General features: G+C 38.8%; 1 protein-coding gene across 1 annotated transcript in view; it reads left to right on the top strand.

Moving 5' to 3' along the window:
* CERK (ceramide kinase) overlaps positions 1-14,128 on the top strand; it is a gene marked incomplete at its 5' end in the record, with an annotated part of 20,526 nt that extends 6,398 nt beyond the window's left edge. The window contains 5 exons of the mRNA XM_009636089.2: positions 606-711; positions 3,365-3,435; positions 7,845-8,047; positions 10,271-10,479; positions 11,411-14,128. Coding sequence (XP_009634384.1) covers positions 606-711; positions 3,365-3,435; positions 7,845-8,047; positions 10,271-10,479; positions 11,411-11,510 — 689 coding nt within the window. The remainder of the gene's footprint in view (positions 1-605; positions 712-3,364; positions 3,436-7,844; positions 8,048-10,270; positions 10,480-11,410) is intronic.
* Positions 14,129-18,438: the final 4,310 nt, after the last annotated feature.

Here is an 18,438-nt window from a genome sequence, read left to right as displayed (position 1 = left end):
CCCTTTGGCCAGTTGGGGTCAGCTGTCCCGGCTGTGCCCCCTCCCAGCTTCTTGTGCCCCTGGCAGAGCATGGGAAGCTGAAAAACCCTCGACTGGTGTAAGCACTGCTCAGCAACAACTAAAGCATCAGTGAGTTATCAACATCTTCTCATACTAAATCCAAAACACAGCACTATGCCAGCTGCTAGAAACAAAATTAACTCTATCCCAGCTGAAACCAGGACACTAATATTTGGACAAATCTATGCTACTAGAAGGTATTTTTTTTGCCTCCTTTGATTTGTTTTGTGTTAGGGCAAGAAGATACATAAGCAGAATTTGAGCGGTGTAGGCTCATTTAAGATTCAGCGGTGATGTACAGCTAAAATATTTAGTTGGCTTTTAAAGATGTCAAGCAAAGTAACGGCATTACTGGTAAATGTTAAGAAGTTGGGGGGGTTATTTCCTTGTCCTTTACAGTTTAAAACATCATGACACAAAGAGCTTGAGGAGAGCGACTATTGGTTTGAAGTCCTCAGAGAAGGAACAATCAAGGGATGTATGCAGAGGTGTTCATAGTGTGGATTTATTAATGACAGTGCTGCTTAATACCTTTTTTTATGTAGGCTTCAAGACTTTTCTTTCTCATCATTACTATGAAGGAACAATTTCTTTTCAACCAGCAAAACACACATTGGGATCTCCGCGAGATAAAGAAAGCTGCAGAACAGGGTAGGCTAATATTTATCTCGGGATATTTGACATGAACTATTTGAAAAGTCCTATACATAAACAGAAGTCACAGAAATGTTGTTTTTAATGTCAAAGCACTTATGCTGAAAGAGACGAGCTTTTAAAAAAGTTTATTGACTCATTAAAAAGAAACCTCATTTTATCAGGTCAGTAAACAAAAGTGTGATAAAATTTTGTTAGCTTGTCCCCCACTCTCCCAATTTTAAATGAAACAAAGTATAACAGGCACGATACCCAGTTACAAGATGCTGAGGGTACTATGCTGTGTTACTGCTAATAAATGAAAAGTCTGGATGCCTCATAGCTTCTACAAATGGAAATAACTATTCAAAAATTCTCAAATGTTCACATTATAACTGGAGCTAGCAATTGTAGTGATTGTTTTAGTGCCATGACAACTGCTGGCATGGCTTGTCGTAAGGATAGGTCCTCTCAGGAATCACCCTACTTAGCCTTTTTTTTTATAGGCTGTTACTATGCTGTATAAATTCTGTGTGATATTCTTCACTTGTTTCTCCATTCAGGGGGCTTACCTTAGTCTCCCAGTGTTCCTTCCTTTCTCTTTGCTTTGAAGTTACACCCTAGTATTTATTATTCTTCTTCATATATGAATGTAGCTATCAGAGATACGGTAGTTGTCGCAGCAGCAAACAGCACAGCAGGATACGGAGGAGCCATAAACTTTGGCCAGAAACTACATGGAACTTGTTGAGACTGTGCTGTGACATGCTACAGCTCAGTCTGCAGTATTAGCTGGAGCAGCTATCCTGATCCATCAGGTGCCTTGATGCAGGAGAAGCTCCAAAGGGAGAAAGCTGTTGTCCAGGTCTCAGTCAGGGAGTAAAGAGTGCCTGATGCCTCACGGCTGATTTTATACATCCAGGTAATTGCTGGAAGGGCATTAGGGCTGGGCACAAGCAATTCAGGAGAATCCTGAATGACAGTGATCATGCAGATGATTGACAAGCTTACTAGGAGAAATGCTCTGCTGGTCTTGTTACAGAAAAGGAAAGTGGGGGATGTGATGGTTGAGGGCAGTCTTGGCAGTGGTGACTGTGAAATTATAGAGTTTAAAATCCTGAGAGAACTAAGGAAGACAAAAAGTAAAATTGCAACCCTGAACTTTAGGAGAACAGATTTTGGTTTATTCAGGAATCTTGCAAGATTCCGTGGGAGACTGCCCTGGAGGATAGAGAGGCCCAGGAGAGTTGGCTGGTACCTCCTCAAAGCACAAGAAGAGTCCATTCTGATACACAGAAACTTGAGTAAGCGTGATAGAAAACCAGCATGGATAAGCAAGGATCTGAGAAGTAAAATGAAGGTGGAAGTGGAATGGGTTACTTCGGAAGACCACAGAAACATTGCCTAAACATGCAGGGATGGAACTGAGAAACCCAGAGCTCAGGTGGAGTTGAAATCAGTGAGGGACATGAAGGGTGTTACTTCTTATGAAGGGATTATACAAGTATACCAATCATAACAAAAGGTTAAAGGAATTGTGGACCTTCTGCTTAGTGGTATGGGGAACCTAGGGATAAAAGATATGGAAAAAGCTGGAAAATTACTCCTTTGCCCCAGCTTCCACTGATGTAGTCTGCCCCAGGCCTTCCAGGTCCCCAAGCCCGTGGATAAGTGGGTGTTACATACCTTGACTTTAGCAAGGCATTTGGTACTGTTTCCTGTAGTAGTCTTAAAACCAAATTGATGACGTGTGGACTAGATAAGTGGGTGGGTAGAAAACTGTCTAGACTACCTAGAAAGGTTGTGAGTACCAAGTCCAACTGGCAGCCACTTGCTAACGGTGCCCCTTGGGCATCAATACCAGGGCTAATACTGTGCAACATCTTTATTAATGACTTGGACCATGGCAGAGAGTGCACTCTCAGTAGTTTTATAGATGGTACCAGATTGGGAGGACTGGTTTACATGTTGAAAGTCAGGGCTGCTATTCAGAGGGACCTTGGTGGGCTGAAGAAAACACTGATAGGAACCTCCTGAAGTTCAGGAGAGGCAAACATTGTGTATCTGGGGTGGAATAGTCCCATGCAGCAGTACTGACTGGGCATTGACTGTCTGGAAGGCAGCTCTGCCAAAAAGGACTTCAGGATCCTGGTGAACAACAGTTGTACCTGAGTCAGCAGTGTGTCCTTGCAGCAACGAGGGACAATTGCATATTGGGCTTTCTAAGCAAGAGAGAAATCAACAGATCAGGATAAGTGGTTCTTTCCCAGTACTCAGCACTTGTGAGATGGACTGGCTCCAGTATGTCATTGTCTTTCACTGTTATAACAGTCAAATATTGGAACAGGTTGCCCAGAGGTCTTGTGGACTCTACCCTTGCAGATATTCAAAACTTGACTGAACAAGACACTGAACACCCTGATCCTCTAAGACCTGCTTTGAGCAGAGGTTTGGACCACATCAGAGGTCTCTTCCAACCTATGTGATCATATGGCTCTATAATGCTGTTATTTCTGACATCCAGTAATCTTCAGCACTGCGCTTAAGTACCTATACTGCCTGCAGGGCTGTCATGATTCATGCCACGGTCCTGTAATGATTGGGTAAAACAAGAAAGTTAAACTGAATAATAGTTTTGTTTTCAGGAACTGACTGGTATCTTTGTTTTCAGATGTTACATTTGCAAGAAAAGTGAGCAACAGCTGGCAGAACAGCACAAGGAATGTGGATTAAAACATGAAGGTAATTTGTCATAAAAACAAAGATGGTGTAGTATTATGCAAAATACTATTCTAAATATGTCAGTTCAAGTGTGTGTGTTTTGGTTTTTAAACATTGTGAATTGCTAGATAATCTATTGTTTCTTTAAATTAAGGAAAAAACTTGTAAATATGTGAAAAATATTTAAGGTGTCTCCTTCACCCAAACCTCAGAAAATTCTGAGAAAATTCTATTAATTACTTGTATATTTTATTGTGTTGGGTTTATTTTTTTTTTTTAAGACACATATATTCTGTGAGCTAGGACTGCATTCTTTGTGAGAAGGACATAACTGATAAAGTGTGAGGTAGTATAGAAGGAAGCAGTTCATTAAGATAACTTTTAGAATAGAGCAGGATTAAAAATTTGTGTTTGTTAGCACAAAAGTCACCCTATGTAAAGCTTTTTATTAATATGAAGTAGTGAACTTGGACAACTAATAACTGATCTAGTGGACTTAAGTATTGCTGTACAATACCCCACTGATACTCGGTATAGATGATAAATGAGACTCTTCACCTCCTTCTCAAGTTATGCTATCCTTATTCTCTCCCCACCTCCACCCCCCATTCCAAGCCCTGTGCACACTTCCTTGGATTTTTTTATTATTTTTTTTTGTGGGCATAACTTCTCCTTTTGTTAAAACAACTGTTAGTATACTGGATTCTGTGCAGTCATCCTCCTAGCTGTATCTCTTTATGTCTGACTAGTGCATCCTAACAGGAAGTGCTGATACTGATACACTTGTGGCCTTGCTGGAGTAAGATATACAGATTCAGTTGGCCAAGTTTTGCCTCTGGTCTCAGTTCATCATCTTGGATAAACTGCTCCTAAACAGCAGGCAGCCTTCCCATGGGTGCTTGCTTTTGCTTTTAATCTTTTTTTTTTTCTTTTTTTTTTTTTTTTCTTTCTCATAGAGCCCAGTGCATAAAACTGTAATTTTCTTGACACAAACATTGGTCCTTATTACCTAGATTAGCTTATAATTACAGTTATTTTGCACAATATCTGTGCCAGGTTCTAGCCATTTGTTAGCAAAAAGAGTATCATCATACAATAGAGATTCATTGGTACCATAAAGACTGTAGATAGATTTCCATGCCAACTTGAATTCCTGTTGCCCATGCTTATATATAGTGCTTTCATCCCAGCTAATGCTTTCAGATCTTTGATATAGTCAGCGGATGGCCAGACTGGAGTATTTCTTGAGTTGTTTTAATTTATGCCCAGGTTCAGCTAAAGAAATTGCTTTATATAATATTTTCCTAGAAGCTAAATCTGGTAGTAGGTTTTTTGGTAACAAAAAAATCTGTCTTTTTGAGAATTAACTGTAGCTAGAAATTGCCAACCTTTTTTCTTTTGTTTGTGTGTGGGTTGTTTGGTATTATTTGTGGGGGTTTTTTGTGTGTTTAGGTGGGGGTTTTGGTGTGTGGGGGGGTTGTTTTGGTTTTTTTTTTTAAATCTGCCATTTTGTTAGCTTTGATCCAGCAAAGGCATAAGAAAGTTACAGGTTAGTGAGCGATGAAGACTGCTTTAGCCAGCATTGCACAAGACATTAAGCAGCTGATTATGTAGGAGATTGTTTACTTAAATCCATTTTACTTCTGGTAGCTGGCTTTCTTTGCAGTCCAGTCCCTTCTCCATGCAGTACTGATAAGCAAACAATAACAATCAGGTACTCTTGATTTGCAATAAAAAGGGTTTTTAAATCGCCACCTCAGGTAAGCTTTTTACTCAGCAGAGTGTATTGGCTGCCTCATTCATTGTGCCTATTTGGTTTGTGTACAATTCGGGTAAGTTTAGAAGGATGCTTGCATTGACTGTCACCAAACATATTTGTATTATGCAGAGGTCTGTGCATGTGCTGAATAAACTTGGAGTGCTGGTAGTATATGCTGATTTCAGCAACTTGCAGTATATATACACAATAGACAGCTGAAATGAGTGCTGTTTATGCTCTCCCTGCTTATGATTGCTCTACTGTATGAAAGAAATTTTGGGCAAATAATTTGTGCTATCACAGTGATGCACCTTGCAGAAAGGTTATGAAAAGAGTTGGTCATTTAAAATGTGATAAATACCCTGACTTTGTTCTTACTTGAACAGTGAAGCTTTTTTTGAGTAACATGCTGAAATTAATACTGACCGGTACTTTTCCACCAGGTGCAAACAGTCTGTTACAGTTACATACGTGAGCATTCTGCTGTAAATAATTTGCAACTCACTACAGTGAGCATACTTCAAAAGTTAACACAGATCTAGACACTATAGACTAAGTTATTAATGCTTCTCAGATAAACAACAAAAGCATTTGTCAGTAAAGGGTGTTGTTTTCATTTTGTTGTTTGTATATCAGAAAATGCCTGGTTTTCTTGTAAACAAGCACCTGTATAGATTTGCACACAGATGTTTCCAGTTCCAGTAGTTTCTTATGTTCTGTTCAGTTACCTCCATCCCAGAGCAGGGCCTCATCATTTGCCCACAGCCTGAACAGAGTAATTCTGTATAGTTGGACATTTAAGTCTTTCTCATCTCTCTTAAGGTACACATTTTGAATCTGATTTAAATATTTCTTTCTGTAATGTCCTGTTTGAAAGCAACATAAAAAGATGAGCAGTAAAGCAAGCAATACTAAAACTGTCTAGCAAATGATGCAAAAATGTTGAATTTAAGAGCTGTGTTTCTTGTTTATTTCATGATTATCAGGAGATAGAGAGGATAGTCTAGACAGAAAAAGAATAAAGTTTTTAGTTTCCTCTAAGTCTTTTGTCACATTATAATCCTACTCTATTTTTCCTGGAATTCTGTTTTTCTTGATTCTGTTACTAGAGTGGATGGTAAGAAGTTCCAATGAATAAGAATTCAAGGAAGTGAGAAGAGTTCAAAGAGCAAATAAAAACTACAAAAAACTTTCCAAACTTTTTTTAATTACTATTTTTTCTTTATTTTCTGATACATAAAGCTTGGAAGAGGTCAACTCAAAATGAACTCATTGTAGACTTTAGGTCCAAAATTACCTAGACAATTGTAATAATGGTTCTGTAATGTAAATGTCAAGCTCCTAAAACTAAAGACAGTAAAGAATATCAGAATATCAGGATGTGAAATATATAGCATAATTGTCATCTGTAGTCCCATCAAAGCAGCACCTTGAAAATAACTAAGTTAACCCAAATGTGGGGAACTGAATAATGTTAGATTTCTAAGTCTGTACCAGTTAATATGCCTCAAAACATCTACCTTGCTGTAGTTTGATGATCAAATTTTAACAAGCTTATATAAACAAACTTTATTTTTTGTTTATTCCTTAATTTCCCCCCATCATCAACAGTGGCACTTCACTCCTGAACTCCAGTCTTAGAACCATGTGTATCTCCATAGATTATTCTGCAATCATTATTTCTGTGGAGTTGTTAATCTGAAATATCCAAGTCCACTTAAACTGGGAGGAGAAAAGGAGTGTTATGCTTTATGGCTTTCTCTTATTGTAGTGAAGAAGGCAATTATGTTTAAAAATGCAAAGGCATTTTTAATCTATTTTATCCATATTCAGGAAGATCCAGTTTAGGTGACAACTCTATGCAGTGCCTGCTGGTGTTTCTTTGTTCCAGAAAATTCCTCTGCTCTTGGTAGTATTGATGCCATCACACGTTTAAGCTCAGTCTAGGTCTAATCTCTAACAGAAAGGTTTCATGTTGTTGAAAACAGACTTTTGTAATGTTTTCCAGAAATCTCTGAAGATTTGTACACAGGAAAGTTCAATTCTGTTAATAGTACTCATCTTCAGACATCGGGGGTGGGGTGGAAACAGATTCCTGATCTGCTGCCTGCTGGTCCTTGCTGATCCCTGAGTCATCTCTTCTTGTCTTCTCTTTTTTTTTTTTTTTTTTTTTTTTTTTTAATATAATTTGTGGCATTGAGGCAGAAAAGAAATATTGATTTGGAAACCAAATACTAAACCGCTGTCGTTGCATCATTGTTTATTAAAGATTAACATGTTGAAGACCAAGAATAAAATTTGTAAAAAGTTAAAAATCCCCCTGAACTTTCACACTACAAGAGTTGTAATTTGCCTCTGTCTTGTCCCTGCCTAAGGCTTTGTGGGTTTACCCAAATAACATTGATCCTGAGTTTGACATGCATATGTTGGACATGGTGAGCAGTTTCAGTACATAATCGCAGCCTGTGAAGGAAGAAAGCAACTTTCTCTGTTAGTATATGAAAAAGAGATGTTTTTTTTTTTTTAAATGCCATTTATTTTAGTTGTGTATTGACAGTGCATGAATATGCCCAGTAAAAACTTTTAAGTTGCCAAGAATGATTGCTTTTTAGTGTTCTTGTGAGTAGATCAAATAATAACCTATCTGCATGCCTTTATTGATGTGTTTCAGAAGATGAAGAATGGAAGGTTATTAAAGGGAAATTTCTAGCCATCAATGCAGTAAATATGAGCTGTGCCTGTCCACGAACTCCAAAAGGTCTTTCACCAGCAGCTCATTTGGCAGATGGTTCAGCCGACCTCATTCTCGTTCGTAAATGCTCCAGATTTGATTTTCTGCGGTATCTTGTTAGACATACAAACCAAGATGATCAGGTGTGTATTCCCTTTGCTGATGAATTCTCCAGAGTCAGTCTAAGTTGTAAATATCAATATTCTTATATGACAAAAAGAACATCTACAGAGCTGGATTGGTTTGGTTTTTGCTTTGTTTTTTTTTTTAAAGTCTATACATTCTGGGTGACATAATCTCAGCATGTGTACCACAAAAAAAAAAAAAATATTTTAGCTAAGTCAAGTCTCTGGCCATAGCATTTTAGCAAAATTCCACTTTTGCTAATTGAATTGTGTTTCATAACATTTTCCATATATTTGCTGTTTGGACAATATTTACAGTGATTTTATCACACCTGTGCCCCCATGTATTCGTCATGAAAAACTGCTCACGACAGCATAATGTAGCTGAGGTAGAAGATGTAGTGAAGACTAATAAATCATTTTTTGTAAACTGTGTAAAAATGTGGTTTAGAAGAAAGTTACCAGAACTGCAGTTTGATTGTAAACTGCAGGCTTTCAGCAGAATTTTAATATGTGTATGTGACCGGGATATGAGCTTTATGCATTCAGCTTCAAAATTATTCCTTGCCTATGTTGTAGCTGTCAGGATAAAGTACAAGGGAAGATTCATCACTGCTTGGATTGTAGTATCTGTTGAAACCAGAGCTATGGCTGTGAATACACACGTTTAATATTTGTCACAAGCTGGTATTATTAACATGTTCTGAAAATTATCTGAACAGTGGGCTAATGTCATACCAAGTTATAAAAGAGATAATAAATCTCACTTGTTTATGATGCTATTCTTCTTCCTCTGTAGAAGAATTAGTATAGATTCTCTTTCCTGTATTTCCTCATTACCATTCCCCAGGACATTGTGTTTGTGTCTGTATTCCTCCTTCCTGCTACTCTCAGTCTCTTCTTCTTCCCTCCTTCTCACTCACTCTCACTGTTCCCTTGATGTTTTTGATTATTTGAAGCCTTCCCTGGCTACCTTTCAAATTGGCTTCAACATTTTTCAAGAGACTATGTTCTGCCTAGACTGGAGACATGCAAGCGTTCATGGGTGGCTCTGTGCAGCCATGGATACCAGTTTTTGCAACCAAGCTGTTCGGACTAGTTTATGGTTAAAAGCCGAAGAAACTTAAGACCTAGGAGGTCCCTTCAACTCTGATGCTTTTTGTGGTTGCCACTGTGGTTGTTCACCTTCCAGTGCTTCCCCACTGTTTCTCTCTGAGACACATTGGGTTTGCAATGTAGATTAAATGCAGGTTTGTACTTATGTCCTCGTCCCGGGTTAGTGTCTACCATAATAGTGAGAAACCCTGCTTGAAAACTTAAGAAAATGTGAAAAGAAAAAGGAAGAAAAAGGTGACTGTACGTTAATACAGACCAGTTTATGGGTAAACTGTTTTTTTATTCACTTTGGCTTCCTTGTCACCCCCTCCCACAGATGCACACAGACATACTCCATTGCCTTTGCTAAACGAGAAGCCTGTATTTATTACAGCTTGCAAAATGTTTAAGTCCATATCGGCTAAGTTGCTTTCAGGGCAGGTGGGGGCACCCTCTAATTTGATGGTTTCTTTAATTTACAAAGCCTGTTTTAAAGCATTTGTACAATATTGTAGTGTAAATTTGCAACCTCTATTATAAGTGCAATCTCTTAATTGTCCTACTTTTTCTAGCTGAATTAACTAGTTAAAAATAATTTTTATTTTGTTGGAATGTAATAATATTGCCCTCTACTCTCTTATTTTCATATACACCCAGCTCTGTGATTTGATCACACCGCCATGGAATTCTCCCCTTCAGGCATTGTTCCAAATGCAAAAGCAGAAGGTTTTCAGAAAAGCCCATCTGCCTTAAGGACTGTAGTTGAACAGGTCCTGAGAATGACACAAAGATTCAGTCCAAACCTTTTTGACTTTGATTCCATAGTCCCAGTTATAGGGGTTTTTTAAATAGTTTTTATACCCCATTTACTCATAATCTCAGAACCTGTTACCTGGTTATCTGTAAAGTGGCAGTACAGCAGCTACTTGAAGAGGACCACTTTTATGGTGTGGTTCCATTTTTGCTTTATTGTTTCTCACTTGTGCAGTTTTTTAAAAACAAAAGTCGCTGTGCCTCAGGTAAACTTCTATAGAAAATCGGAGTGGACAGACTTTCTGGAATACAAAATGCTGCATTCTGAGTTGCTTTATACGTCAAATGTGTTAAATTTTAATTGCCTGTTTTGATTTATTTTTTTCTTTGTAGTTTGACTTCTCATTTGTACATGTTTATCGGGTGAAGAGTTTTCAATTTACATCAAAGCTTTCAGAGGACAATGAAAGCAATGTCACGGACATAGGAAAGAAACGTTTTGGCCAGTTCTGCAGAGATCATCCAGCCTGTTGCTGCAATATTGCTAGTAGCACCTGGAATTGCGATGGAGAAACTCTGGACAGTTCAGCAATTGAAGTGAGGTAAGCATCAATTTTTCCTTCCATGTACCAGAAATACACATTAAGCCTTTTCACTGATTTTTAAAGATGGTCATAAAAACATCCCAAAAAGGTTCCTCCACATAGCAAATTTGAGTCTTCTGATAATAAACTTTGGTTTTGTTACTTTTTTGAGTCCCACACAGAGAATACTCCAACCATGTATATTGTAAATGATCACTCTGAGATAGATGGATGACCCTACCTTTGAAGTCCCATTTACTTCTTAGGTACTGATATTACATACTTCAAGTGCTGAAAGTGAAGGTGGTGTTGGGAGGATTCTTTTTTAAATGAGTGGAGTACCTCATTACTCTGAGAAATAGCTTTTCCTGTTAAATTTAAGCTGAAGTAAGCATCTTTGTCTTACAGAAATGCTGGTATGTCCCATACTTCGTGTTTTTTGACACACAGCACAGAGTCTTACCTCCAGCCTTGGAGAAATGAAAGTTTGCAGTTTTGCAAATAATCAGATTAGAAGGGAATAGAGGTTTGTGAAGCTTGAAGGGCTTTTTTTCTCTTTTGTTTGGGATTTTTTTTGGTTGCTTGTTTTTGTTTGTTGTTTTTAGAACAAAGGGAACCAAAAACACAATAGAGAATATTTACATGCAAGTGTGTTCCATTAAAACATAATCACTTAGCAGTCCAAAGTGATTTTTATAGATATTGTATGAGATCAGCTCATCTAAGTGCCCCATAGAACTTTTTGTGTGGAAAAAAGGAGTAACAGGAGTGATGGATACATGAAAGCATCCAGCGTTCTTTGTAGGGGAGGATTCTATCAAGAATGAGAACACGGTTTCTGTACTCTGGAGCAAGGAACTTTTGTTCAACTGCTTGAAATTCACAGATTATTAGAATTCAATATGTAGTCCTCATTTATTTCCTACTAATTGGTTTCCATATTTTTCAGGGTTCACTGCCAGTTAATGAAACTATTTGCAAGGGGAATCGAGGAAAACTGTAAAGATGAAGCTGCCTACAGCCATAGTAGTGTTGAACAGTTGCTATAGACATTGTTCCTCCAATGGGGAGAAGAAAAAATAGAAGCTCAAGGAAATTGAGTAAATATGCATTTTAGTCAAATTGACAAGTATTTTAAAATTTTAGATTTTTTTTTTGATGGCTTCAGTATAATTTTAGACATCTTATTGCATTGCATCATTTTTTAAAAACGTAGTTATTAAACTATATCTTGGAGCAATGTAATTTAAGTTATGTTAGAAAAGAGAGGCGTATGTATATGTATTCACAATGATAAATTCTCTGTGCTTCTCTAGAGAGCTAATTTAGCAGTTGTGTTGCAATAATATCTAAATGTTATAAACCATTGGACTTGCCATTGTCATCAAACCCAAGATATCAAGACAAGATGTTTTCAGTGTCTGAGAAGATGTTTTCTTCTGGGAGTGTTATGTAGTTGCATGTGGCTTAAATGGTGGACAACACTGTTGCCATTCTCATATTTTTTTTTTTTAGTAAAATCTTCAATTTTGTTATTCTGACTATACCTTGCAACTTATCAATGCAATTCAAACACACATTCCTGGCTTTAAGTAATAACAATAAGAGTACAGAAATACCTTGAAAAATATAAGCACATCTGTATAGAGATCATACCTTATCCTATATATTCTATTTATAAAGGCTTCCTTGCATGATGCTTTTTGGGATTATGAAGGGGTTTGTGACTGTTTGGATGATACCAAATACCACACACAGCAACTGAAATGTCTTGCAAGGAACTCGCAGGGATACTTATAATACCAGGAAGGCACAGGCAAAGGAAAATATAAATATCTTCTGAAACACCAGCAAGTTTTAAAATTTTTTTTTAAATATCTAAAATTAGCATATGAAAAGCTTCCCTCTTCAGTACACAATTCTTTGGAAATTCTGCTACATACGTTAAAATGTCTTTGCAAAATAAGATGTTGGAATATTAAGTTTAAAAATATGATTTGATGATTAAAGGTTTTTAAAGTAATGTTTATTTAACTAAATATGAAACAAAATTTGTTTTGTGAAGTCAAGGGAAGAAACTGGCATCTGATAAATCAAGAATTCACTGTGCTGATTTGTTTTTATAGCAAAAACCATTAGACTATCATGTATAGCTATGGAGTGATTATTTAAGTTGTGTATGGATTTGTGCATTGTGACACACACGTTCTGTGTCTAGGCTTGGGGCTAAATTTTGGTTTTCTCGTACGCATTTATTCCTGTTTGAGGATCAGAAGTTAGCCCCTGCTCTCTTCTGTCTTTTCTTAAGTGTGTAGTTCTCCTTAAAACTCATTGCTTCTGAGGGTTTTTTTGTGTCTGAACAGCTAATGATCCTCTACTCACGCGTATTTACTGACACTTCTGTCATTCAGCTTGTATTAGTTTTAAGTCTCTCATGTACTTGCTCTGTGTAAGCCATGGTGATCAGTCAGTTTATTACTGAAATGCTTGAAAATTGTTATAAATGGCAGATACTTTTTTTTTCTATTGCAATTATTTACATTCCAGTTTTGTGTAATATCAAAATGGCGTGCTATATCTGTGCTGCAAACTATTATTCATACAGCTCTATGTGACAAAAAAGCACTTGCAAATGATACTTGCTTAAAGTACAGTCATACAAAGTTTAGGATCTGTTTTTTGTTATGTAGTATTTCAGGGAAATACTTGAATACTTTTCCAAAAGTGCTGCTGTTTACTTTCCTTATTAATGCAATGAGTTGAAACGTTGATTGATCCAATGTTTTTCAGACCTTTGTAACATAAGTGTTATGTATACTGTGTTTTTAAAGCCATGTTTAGTAAGTGAAATAGGACTTTTGACCTAAGAGCCTAACCTCATTGAAAATGAGATTATGTAGTTCTACAAATGCAAATACTTTTTTAAAGTGTTGTTTGTTCAAAAAGTTCTACAGTTATTTTGGTCTATCCATGAATATTGTGAGAGAACCCAGGCCTCAAGTTACTGTAATTCTTGTGCGGGACATGATGGTGCACACTCAGCTCACCCACAGATGAGAGCATTTCTGAGGCATTACAGCTATCCAGAGCACATTTTCACAAATGAGAACGGGGTAAATAATAACCAGCTCTTTCTGTTAGTTTACTAGCAAGTCATGAGAACCCTTACTTGAAAAATGGAGGCTTAATCTTGTTGTGAATGTATATTCAAATGCTTTGAATATTTTTAATATCTGAAACTGAGTGCTTGGTGTTTCCAAAGAAAGCCACAGCGAAGGCCCTGTTTCTGAGAAACAAGCCACTGGAAAAGAAGGAGAAAAGATTGTTCTGTAGCATGGTAATGAAGTGTGAAGTAAATAATAAAGGTGTTGCAACATAAAAAAAATGCAAAGGTCTTAGGTAATAGAAAAGCTGCATAGTTGCATTTGAATAATTCTATTTGTAGCATATTATGCTAGCGAAGCACCATGTGTGAGTTGTGTGACGTGTCCAGTTTATTTTTTAAGAAGAGAGCTGCGTAAGTAATGTCTGCTTACATTTTAATTCTAGGGGTTTTTTTCCTCTGAATGTAGTCTCAGTATGGAAATTATGTATAGGAAAACCAAGTTCGATTTTCCTTTTTTTCCCAATCTTGCTGGCTTCAAGATTAGAAAATGTGTTCTCTTTTATGACGATAGGGCATTTCATTGACAAAATAAAATTACGTCATACACCAATACAGTGATTTTCTTCTTTTCACAACTTGATTTGAAAAAAACACCTACCTTTGTTCAGCAGAAATCTGGCAGTAGTGTGCTCGGTGTAACCAGTGGGGGCAGATTGAACCAGGGGGAGAAGTCATTCATAATCTTCCATTTGGGTTCACCACAGCTTTGGAGCAAGTGCGAGTATGGACAAACACTGAGCAAGGGAAAGGGACCAGTGAAGCTGGACTTATACTAAAACTAAGCAACTCTACCAGGGTAAACTAAAGATTGAAGGGGGGAGAAGAAATTTAGTTATAATGCAAGTATTTAGAGTTATTTATTATGGAAAAATCTAAACTACAAAAAGTGAAAGAAAACTACCATTCTAAGAAGCATGAAGTATGTATTACACTATAAATATTACACAGAATCATAGAATCGTTTAGGTTGGAAAAGACCTTTAAGATCATCAAGTCCAGCTGTTAACCTAACCCTGCCATCCCACCACTAAACCATGGCCCTGAGCACCTCATCTGCCCGTCTTTTAAATACCTCCAGGGATGGGGACTCGACCACTTCCCTGGGCAGCCCATTCCAATGCTTGACAACCCTTTCGGTGAAAAAATTTTTCCTAATGTCCAACCTAAACCTGCCCTGGCACAACTTCAGACCATTTCCCTTCGTCCTATCGCAATAGACAGGGTTTATTAGAATTTCATTGCAATAATTATTACAGAAGCAGTACGTACTTGAATAAGTAAAACACGTTTGTGGTAGATGAACATGGGCAGAGAAGGAGAACGTGCTTCTCAGCGCTGTAGTGACTTCCGCTTTTGAAGCGTGTTGGTTTATGTGGCCAGGTTTTGGCAGCCAGGGGGGCTGTGTGGGTGCTTTCCCTGAGAAGACACCAGACCTGCCCCCATGTCCGACAGTTCCTGCCGGCCCCAAGCAGACCTGCCACTGGCCAAAGCTGAGCTGATCGGCGACATTGGCAGCACTTCTGTAAGTATCATATTTGAGAAAAGGTAAAAAACGCTGCACAGCAGCTGTGAAAGGAGTGAGGGGAAAATAAACAAGTGTGCAGCCCCCCAGGCCAGTGCAGCAGGAGGGCAGGAGGTGCTCCAGGTGCCGGAGCAGAGATTCCCCGGCAGCCTGCAGAGAGCCCATACTGGAGCAGGTTTCCTGGCAGGAACTGTGGCCCATGGGGGACCCAAGTGGGAGAAGCTCATGAAAGAGGAAGGAGCAGGAGAGATGAAGTGTTACGAACTGACCACAGCCCCCATTTCCCATCCCCCTGTGCTGCTCAAGGTGGGGAGAGGAGGCAGAAGAGTCAGGAGTGAAGCTGGGCCTGGGAAGAAGGCGGGGAAAGGAGGAGGGGAGAGGTGGGTTTAGTTTTGTTTTGATTTCTGACTTACTCTGGTACTGGCAATAAATTAAATTAATCTTCCCCAGGTTGAGTCTGTTTTGCCCCTGACTGCAGTTGCTGAGTGATCTCCCTGTCCTTGTCTCGACCCGTGAGCTTTGCACTGTCTTTTCTCACCCGGTCCTGCTGAGGGAGAGGGACAGAGGGGCTGGGTGGGCGCCTGCCTGGCAGCCAAGGGCAACCCACCACCTGCAGTTACACAGCAAGGCAGCGTTTGCACGTGTGTCTTACGGCACGAACGGGAGGGTGGTATGTAGGATCAGAAATTTCTCTGAACACTGTCTTGCACTTAAAGTACTATTTCCCTAGAACTCCTGCCTTAATCCCTATGAAGTAAATGAGTAATAGGAATTCATCATTTTTATTCTCATTAGCCACATTGCTCTTATTTCAAATTTTCAACAGGACAGTTAAGTACATTTAATAGATTCTAACTAGTGTTTAAGTTGCAGTAAATGAATTCTGTCCGTAATGAAGTGGCAGTCTCCCCAGACTTGTGTCTTACCCACTGACAAGCACATGACGTACATCTTGCAAAGGCTTATGCATGTTCTTAATTAACGTGTCACTAGTCTCATTAATTAGGAGGGGGTGGGGTATTCGTTCTGCAATCAGTCATGCTTTTCAAATCCTCGGCAGTGAGAGGATTAACATTTTTTTTTACTCCATTTCATACTGTTGAGAAATTATTCCTAACACATACCTACCAGAATTGCCAACACGAGGTTGTCTTCAAAAGGTGTTCGCTGCTTTAAGGCTATTACATGTCTGAAAGGGTGACTTGCTCTCGCTGGTAGCTATCTCACCTGAAGTACAGGTTTGTGCCTTATTTCCTAGGAATCCTCCAGCAATAAATAAAATGAATAGGGTTTTTTTCTCTTTTTTTGCATGTAGAGAAGACTTCAATAGTGTAGAATAGGAAAGAATAGAAGGGGGAAAATAATTATTCATAAAGGAAAAATACTGAAAGAATAACAGAAGTGATGCAAATTAAAAAATCCATGGACACCAAATTCTGGAAAGGATGAAAGAGAACAACTGCAAAACAAATTTTAAAAATATGCAAAATAAAAGAAGAAATAGGGAAACAAAATACAGATTTTTTAAAAAGTTTATTTATTTTGCTGGAAAGCATTGCCCGGGCACGTATACTTTAACTGCACAGTAAATCTAGCACTAAATGTTTGAGTAGATTGCTAGAAGTTTGACTATTTACAACTGGTAGACAGAATAAAAGCTTTATCGCTGTTGTGAAGACATATTTCTAAAAAAATGTTGGGTCATGCTCCGTATCTCCGCTCACAAATTTTACCAAAATAACAGCATCACTAGAAGGGGCGTTAAAGAATTTTAAGAGTAGCTTCCTGTAGCAATGTGCAGCATTCTGAAATGACTGTTCAATTCCATCTGCCAAATATTTATTTTTCATGTTAATATTTAGCAGCTGTATTTTAGGAAAGGGGAGCTGGGGCAGCAGGAAGAAATGCTCGGTTAGTGCTTCAATGCTGCTGTGGTTAAGGTGGTGGGGTAGCAACTCGCACCGGCGAAAGGTCCTTGTAACATCAGGGCAGGTTCCTGCAGAAAATGACGGGATACAGAAATGCCTGTGCTGTTCCCAGTAGGTGTTTGTGGGACCTATCCTTCCCAGCTTTCAGTGATGTGTATTCTCCAATGCAGCTTAGCCGTCGGAACAGATTGCTTAAAGACTTTTATAGTTGGAAAACTTTGGTTACTCACTTAACTGAATCTCCCTTGCTGTATTGAAGCGTGCTTCCTCTGTCCTCGGTGGGCAGAGAGAACGGCTCGTTGCCCTCAGGAAAACCTCCTACCCTTGCTATTGTGTTCCCTCTCAGCCTTCTGTTCTTTGCCTAAACAGTATTAATATTCAGACAGAGAACAGGAAAAAAAGACAATAGTCGAGCACATATCAATATCAAGAAAAACTGCTTGAAGCTGATTTCTGTTTACCATCGAAGAAGAGACTCTATAGAAAGAGAGCTGGTATTGACAGGGTTGCCCGGAAAAAGGAGTGGGTATCTGCATAAAGTCTTCAATCAAATCAGATACTGTTAGTTCCTAGATACCATGTTTTCACAGAATGCTGTGTGAAGCTCTGATGGATGCATTTAGAGTAGGTATCTCCCCTCAGCAATAGCTATCGGATAAATAACTGCTCTGAGGGTTACACTGCTGGTAGATGCTGCCCTGCCCCTAGCCCAAGAAGAATCAATCCAATAAAATTGGAGGTTGGAGACACCCATTTTCCTTTTGTCTCATAATGCTGGAATTTTCTAGGGAAAACAGGCAAAACCTGAACACCCGGGCGTTTCTGTGGTTGCAATTTTCTAGTAAAGGCTTTCAGAAAATCCTGAACACATTGGTAGCGGGATCAGGAAAGAGTAAACACAGGCATACTCTCTCACCAGAACAGCAGATTGTGTTGTTTGCTCTCCTCTGTGTGTAGGCAAAGCTTTGAGCTAATGGAAGAATTTGTATTTTTCCCTGCATAAAACAGTTTACAGACTCGGCGGAGGAAGGTGAGGTAGGGAGGAAGCATGGGCCTGTCATGCTCAGAGGAGTCCATCCTGCGGCACTTATGGTGGGACCAGCAGGCAGTAATGCTTCCTCTGGCTGGCCTAGCGCGTAAGAGGGACGAGGTGAGCAGGAGCATCGAGAGACCTGTGGCAGGGCAGCCTCAGCAGACCCAACTCACCCCCCCAGTCAACAAAATGCTACACTGCACCGGTGTAAATTGCTTGGGTTTTGGGACTGAAGGCCATTGCTGTCTGCCCTGCCTTCATTTGCTGGAGGAAATCTCACCAGTCTGGGATAAATCTGTCCCATAACACCGCTGTGAAAAAGCACAGC

Source organism: Egretta garzetta, unplaced genomic scaffold, assembly GCF_000687185.1.
Source record: "Egretta garzetta isolate BGI_Z169 unplaced genomic scaffold, ASM68718v1 scaffold33, whole genome shotgun sequence".
Classification (NCBI taxonomy): domain Eukaryota; kingdom Metazoa; phylum Chordata; class Aves; order Pelecaniformes; family Ardeidae; genus Egretta; species Egretta garzetta.
Note: the sequence above shows the minus strand (reverse complement) of the source record. Positions and strands in the feature narration are given on the sequence as shown.